This window comes from Pteropus medius, unplaced genomic scaffold (genome assembly GCF_902729225.1).
Source record: "Pteropus medius unplaced genomic scaffold, Ma_sr-lr_union100, whole genome shotgun sequence".
NCBI lineage: Eukaryota > Metazoa > Chordata > Mammalia > Chiroptera > Pteropodidae > Pteropus > Pteropus medius.
The window spans coordinates 1,860,218-1,867,663 of NW_024349800.1; the positions used below are offsets into that span (position 1 = coordinate 1,860,218).

The following is a 7,446-nucleotide window of genomic DNA, read 5'->3' on the forward strand; positions in this document are numbered from 1 at the left end:
GCTCTTGAAAGCCTATAGCTCTTGACCTCCACAAAAATAAAAAGAATGGGTCCTGTCATTTTGAATCCAATAAAAACAGAGGGCAGAAGAAGAAGCAGATCTTGTTCTAAATTGGAGTAGCCTAGGTTATCTGGAAGTGGAGATGACTCGAGGTGAAAAAGCCTGAAATCCTGAAACATGTGGCCAAGAACAGTGGAGGAAGGGGGGGGGTGTCGTTAAGAGCAATGAACAACCCCATTCTACAGGTCCCCCCAAATCAGAAATGTCCTTGTCCTCTGACAAGAAGAAACACATACACGTCTCTAAGTCTCTTTCTCCTTGCGGAGAACTTACAAAGGAAGCGGAAATAGAAGAATGTTTGCAGATGTAGAGAGTGCCTTTCTTAGCAAGAAAACTTATATTCGTAAGCAAATGATTCTGTCAAGAACAGATGAGAGAGCCAGGATCAGCACGGGTATGACGCAAAGTAACGTCACCCCAAAGCTTCAGAATGAGGCCTGCCCCTGGGTACCGAAGTCCCCAATATGGAATTATTATTCATACCTTGGTTCTAAATAGTTTTGTTTCTGATGATTTTATTAGCATTCTAAGCTAGTGTAGCCACCACATGTTTTCTATAAATAGTCAGGTAGTAAATATTATAGACTTTGTGGGCCAAGTGGTCTGTCTCAACTACTTAGCTTAGCCACTGTGGCCTCAAAGCAGCCACAGACAATACGTAATTGAATAAGCGTGACTCTGTTCCAATAAAACTTTACAAAAACAGGCCATGGGTCAGATTTGACTCTTGAGCCTTATTTTGCCCACCCTGACCTAGACACTCACGTGGGTCAGAAAGGTGGAGGCTAGAGTTTGAACCTTTCTTGGACTAGGGCCCATGCACATCCATTACAGTTCCTGTGAGCCCACTTATTAGAATTCAAGATAAAGGTCAGGATTGAACTGTAGCCAAGGTGACTGGACTTGGAATCCCTGAGGCTCAGTGTTTGGAAACCTGGGCTCCGATCCAGTGGAGCTGAGCCATGTAATATACGACACTTTGCCAGCCACACTTCCTTGCAGAACTCAACTCTCCCAGTTGTGAAACAGTGGATGATATTAGTGCCTGTGTCATGAGATTATGTGTACACAGCTCTTAGCCCTGAGCCTGGCATTTAATAAATGCTCAGTCAGCGCTGTGGACCTCAGGAGGGAGGGTCTTCCTCTTTCTTTGTGCTTTTTTAAGCCAGGAGACAAGAGTGAAAATGTCAAGCGCAGAAAGAAAAGCAAGACCATCCATCACAGCCCTCTCCCCAGGGACCGCCCTGCCCACCCTGAAGTCTTGGGCCAGCTAGGACATCAGTGCTGTCCTCCTGGGGAAGGCAAGGAAATGCCATATGGCTGCTAAGTCCTGCTGAAAACCAAACAAAGGGGCAGGAAGAGGGGAAGAATGAGAGGTGGGAAACTCAGCTCCATCCATCAACAGGGAGCCACCCTGACCTCCCGGGGAAGTCGCAATTCATCAGAGCTAAATTAGTCTCACTATTATGTTATGTACAAAAATAAAGGACTCCAGGCTGAACTGCAGGCAGACGCGTCATTTCCTGTGCAGATCTCATCGGGCACAACAGGAACGCAGGCGTCACAGGGCATTGTGTGATGCCCAGCATGAGGTACTCCAAAGGGGGTCACTGGGCATGTCACTGTTTCCACGGTGTAGGGGCTGAGTTCCAGGGCAGTTGACCAGCTGGGCCACCTCATCCTAACACATGCATTGCACCCTGTGCATCCCTTACAGAGGGATAGTGCAGGCACAATCTCTTTGTGCTTCATGACAACCACTGTTTTCCCCACTTCTCAGAAGAACAAGACGCGGCTTGGAGATGTGATTTGAGGCAAGGCGCTCAGGCATTCATAGCTGAGATGGAACAGTACTTAGAACTCAAGTCCGATCCAACTCCAGTGACCTTTCCACTTAGCTGAACACCCTATCTTTCCATGCAAATGGCATCAGGTGGTTGCTGAGAAAGCTTTACAAAGTGTTACCAGGGTAGTGTTTCTGCTCACCAGCCACCAGCTACTTTTTGTTTGTACAGAAAGGACTTTTCCTTGTAGAGAAAGGCATAATTAATGGGCAACCTCTTAACTTTTTCTTTAGAAATGTCATTCACTTTATTTCAGAGGATAAACAGAGCCCACGTCTTCTGCCCCTGATTCTAGATTAAGCATCTTAAAAGCACTTAAATCATGCCAATTCTCTGCTCAAATGGCTCCCCACTGCCATCCTGCTTTAGTTTTTTACATATCTTATCTCCTTCAACAGGTGTGATAGCCCCTTTTAGACAGGGAACCCCTGCCTTCTTGTATACAGTTGGTGCATATAAATGCCTTGTGATTTGAATTATACTGAGGATGGTGCAAAAGAGATTCGAGGAGTCAGATTCACAGAGACAGAAAGAAGAATGGTATTTTCCAGGGGCAGAGAAGAAGGAGAATAGGGAGTTGTTGTTTAATGGAGACAGAGTTTCAGTTTTGCAAGTGAAAAGATTCTGGAGATGGATGGTGGCGATGGTTGCACGACAATGTGAATATTCTTTCATGTGCTGAAAAGTACATTGAAAATGGCTAAGACAGCAAATGTTATGTCATGTGTATTTTGTCACAATTTAAAATAAGAGAGAATGATAAGGAAATTCAGATGATTCATTATAAGATAAAGAAAAGAAAAAAGTCCTGTTTTCCGAAGAAGAAAAAGCAAACAAATAATTGGCTATGCTATTTAAAGGTCTTCCTAGAAAGACCAGAAAGCCTGACCAGGTCGGCCCCTCTCAAATACCACCTTGGCTCACTACTACCCACAGTTAACATCAAAGTTCCTGAACTCGGCCGATAAGGCCCTATATTACAGGACAGGAAGAAAAGATTCTCGTCTGCTCACATGAAGTTGAGAAAGCCTTGTCCAGGGCAGGATGAGAGGAGGGAAGACAGCTTACTGGGGAGGGTGAAGCGGCGAGGATAAAGAACAGAGAAGAAAGGAGAAGAGAGAGACTAGGCGGCTTGAGACTTGAGAGAGAAGTGTGGAAGCTTTGGGGTGGGGGCCATTGAGAAAAATTGGGGGGAGCAATATAATTCCCAGCATATGAGTGAGACCAACATCGGAGAAATGGAGGTAAGAAGACGTGGAAGAACGTTTCCTTGGAGTTACGTAGGCCCCGTCTGGTGTGCCAAGAGAGAATGCAGCAAATGTTACATTATCTCACCAATTACTTGGGATGTGGAACTCATGCCTTATAGAAAGTGCCATCATGCCAAGACAGGGCCACATGAGGGCTGGGATTTCTAAGAGCTGCCTCTCCTTTCCAGAGGAGACTTGTCACCTCAGGACACTGAGGTTTGCATTTATCCTCACGCATACACCGTGCCATTTCTCCCAGTCCTTGCTCTGGCCGTTTCTGCCCACAACACTCCATTACCCAGTTCAGCCTGACCCAGCCCAGACCTCATCTCCTGCAAAGCCGACCTGGGTGTGGTTCCCCTTCTCCGTGCCCTCAGTACTCCATTCCACTCTCTATCACTGCTTTTGCCAAATGGCTTTATAAGAATTATAATTTATAAAATATCTGTTTGGGGTCTGCCTTCCCCACTAGACTTTGAATACCTTGAAGGTAGGTCGATGTTTATACATCCTTGTTCACCCAGCCATGAGGGCAGCACAAAATAGCTAGCCTGTTGTGTAGTCTTGGAAGAAAATCACTTAACGTTTTAGGGCTTTGATATCCTTTCCCTAAAATTGAGCCCAGAGAGTACTGTCACTGAGAGGAGCAAACAGTGCAATGAGTAAGGGAGGGCTCTGCAAACAAATTCAGGAGAGTTCCTGGGATCCTCTCAGAGCTGTAATACAATATCATTAAAGCTTTTATTTCTTATTTCCCAAAGGGGACGCTGTATCTTTCCATTAGGAGTTTCCAGACCCATGATCTTCTTCCAGAAATGTGGCAGCCTGCAGGAAAGACCAGATGGGCCTCAGGAGGCCAGGGCCAACCTAGCAGAGAAGACTTGCTTCCCTGGTAGCTGTGCCTTCATTCTAAGGGATGTATAAAAACACTGAGGCCCATGGTCAGTCATCAAGGCTCTCGGCGGCTGGGCCCCTGCCAGGAAGTACAGCATCCTCCCACCAACTTACTGTGGTAGCTTCAGACTCACTCTCAGAGCTCCAACTCAGAGCTAGGGTGAGTGGACACTTTAATGAATAAGCCTTTGGGAAGCAGAGCTGGTCCGGATACCAAGTAGAGAGTCTCTCCGCCTCAGCACTGAGTTACTGACAGTGACTCAGATCATTTTGTGGCCTCAGATCATTGCTGCCACCTTCCTAGGGACCAGTCAGTGCCCAGGAGTAAGGAGGCACTGCCTAGGCCCTATGGTGCCGGACCAGAGCAGCCTCCACCTAAAATTACCAGGGCTTCCAGTTATAACCCATCTTACTTGAAGAGGCCCTTGCTCACTATTTCTGGGAGGGTTTCAGTCTGTAATAAAAAAAAAGTTGTATCACAAAAGATATGTTTTTTAGAATAAAGGAGGGGATTTTCCTTTTAGCTCTGTGTAAAACATCTCCCTCTAAGAGAAGAATGATCAAAAACACGTTACATCCAGGGACATTGAAGAAACAGGACCTAGTCATGCTAAAGAAGAAAAGACTCTGAAGGGTTCTTATTTTAAACAGGGAACAGGCATGTTCTGAGTAGCCTCAGGATATAGAATCAAAACCAAAGAGTAGAAGCTCCAGAGAAAGAGGTAGCAACTCAATGTAAGAAAGAACTTTTTGACAGTGTCCGCTGTAGAAGAGGAACCGGCCCACCACCGAAGGTGTTCCAGCCAGTAGTGGGAAGTGCTGCCTCTAATCAGTGATGCTGTCAGAGACACCCCAGCATCCGACAGTGGCGGTGCTAAACGGCCTTCAAGGTGACTTCCATGTGGGTGCCACATCCTGGAATGTCCCTATCCATTCCAGCTTTGGTTCCAAAGTAAGTCATTGAAGGAAGATATTCTCTCTCTGAAGCTACTATCCACAATATAGACTCAAAAACTAAGGGACAACACTTTAGTAACTGAGAACGGTAACTTGACTGAATAAAGTAGGCAGCCATCTCCCAACTAAAAAGAGACCTTTAAATTATAGAAGTCCCATAGCAGTTAGTTAAGAAACGTGGAGAAAAGTTTACCTAGTTTCAGAGTGCATCAACTTAGTATTTAAAAACTTTTCTAGATGATCCTATACCTTGCAGTAGACCCTAAGTGCTGACCTGAGGTTTGGTTATATTAGAAATCAGCACATAGGGTGACTTCTAATATATGACAGAATTAGGGTTTTTAGAATTTTAATGGAACTAAAGAGTCCACCTTACTCTTAACTTGCTTACTAAAAGGATGATGATGCCAAAATAGAAACATCACAGGAAGTAATATTTCTCATTAATAGCATTTTAATTTTAAAATTCTGGGAACAAAATCTGATAATTATCTAGAGTCAACATTTATTCCATGCCTACTCTGAGCTGAATGATGTTTTAGGCATTTTACTTCTAATTAATCCTTTACTAATTCTGTGAGATGACAAGAGAGGTTAAGTGACTTAAGGTCACCCAGCAATTAGGAGGCTAAGCTTGGATTTGAACTGAGATCTGACCTAGCCTGTTCCTGTGAAGAGAAACTCCAAATATAAATTCAAAGACTGCTAATGAGCAGTGTTTTCAAGAGAAAATGTTGCATTTGAATATTAATAGAAACTTATTATTATAAGAATATGGATATACAATTTCCAATATATCAGATAAAGTCCTCGAACACACACTAATATATCTCCTCCATACAATATGGAAAAGGATTCCAACAAAATTTAAATTGAGCTCTCAGATTAGCATGGGTTCATTTTATATCCCACTGTGGTTCTGAAGATTAAAACTTTGAGATAACAACATTAAAGACAATAAAGAGCATTGGACCCTCAAAGGACCTTCAAGGTCCCCAAGTTCAGTAACTGTGAAAATGTACTAGTGTCACAGGCTCTCTGGGATTCAAATGAAATCTGTAGACCCCCCACCTCCAAAAAAAAAAAGGCACATTCATACACATTTTAATCACAACTTCATGGTCCTTACTTTAAGAACTCCTGGCCCAATCTTTTTTTATAGATGGGAAAATTGGGGATCAGAGAAATTAAGTGACTTGCCTAAGATCACACAGCCAACTCATAGCAGAGTCTTGAACCCTTAGCCTCCCAATTCCCAATCTGATACTCTACCACATTGCCCATTCCAAAATTCAGGACCAAATATTTCCATTTTTAAAACTGCACATTTCCACCTAAAATACTATTTCCTTCTCTTTATATAGTCCTTAGATACCATTGTATTCCTGTCTCAGTAACGACAGGATAGAGTCACCCAGAGCAGTAATGAACAAGTGGACTCTCTGCTAGAGGGAGATCATGTGTAAAGACCTTTCATGGCATTTCTTTAAAACTAACGTCATCTAAGAACTGAACCCAACTGTGATTGCAATAAGAATCCTGAGAGTCGCACTTACACTTGGCTGTGGGCAGTGGTGTGGGGAACTGTCAACTAGAGGAAAGAAGGATAAAGAATCTAAAACTGGATGGTGTTGCCGTGGTTAGGGAGAAAGGTTCTCCTGTTAAAATTTTATCATCCTTCATTGTTGCCCAGAGGCACAGAAAGGAAGAACAGCCTGCGGGCTGCAAATAGTCTTTGCAAATGAAAGGAAGGGAGGGACAGATGCTCTCAGCAGCGCAGAGGCAGAGCCTGGGACATCACTGAGGGCAGAGAGAAGTTTTTGGCTCAATGCCGGCTACAGAGGACGACGCCCCATGCCCTCCCTGCTGTACTTACTGTCCTCTTCACTCAGATCCCTGTCCATGGTCCAGACGTCCAGCCAAGGAGGTTACTGCCCTTACAGTGAGCTCAAGCCACAGGGATCTGAGGGACAAGCCCTTGCTCCTCCCTGACCAGAAGCCCATTGTTACTCAATTTGAATACAACAGAGGGAAACATCAGAGGGGAAGCACCTTTTCCATCAGAGCAGCTGCTCTGGACCCAATTTACTGGGGCTGGTGGAGCTCCTACTTATCAGACTTTGTACTTGTCAGGCTCTTGCTGGGTGCCTCTAGTCACCTGTACCCTTACTACCCTATGAGGTGGGCGTTTTTATGATGCCTATTTTTCTGAGCTGAATTCAAACCCTCGTCTCTCTGATTCTCACACTGGAGCTCTTGACCACCGTGCTATTTTGATCATCTGTAGGAGACAGGCTTCTAAATGTCGTGGGGGTCGGGGAGATACAGAAAAATGTGATAACCACAAGGAGGTGACCTCCCCAAGGAGAAGATACAGTGGGACCTCTCAAGTTTTGAGCATCAACCACCTCATTTCACTTGAGGAGGAAATGAGGTCACAC

At 44.5% G+C, this 7,446-nt stretch overlaps 1 protein-coding gene across 1 annotated transcript in view; it reads right to left on the reverse strand.

The window, feature by feature from the left end:
* SSUH2 (ssu-2 homolog) overlaps nucleotides 1-6,955 on the reverse strand; it is a 24,666-nt gene extending 17,711 nt beyond the window's left edge. Inside the window, 1 exon segment of the mRNA XM_039888125.1 lies at nucleotides 6,882-6,955. Coding sequence (XP_039744059.1) covers nucleotides 6,882-6,909 — 28 coding nt within the window. The 5' untranslated portion in view covers nucleotides 6,910-6,955.
* Between the last annotated feature and the right edge of the window lie 491 nt (nucleotides 6,956-7,446).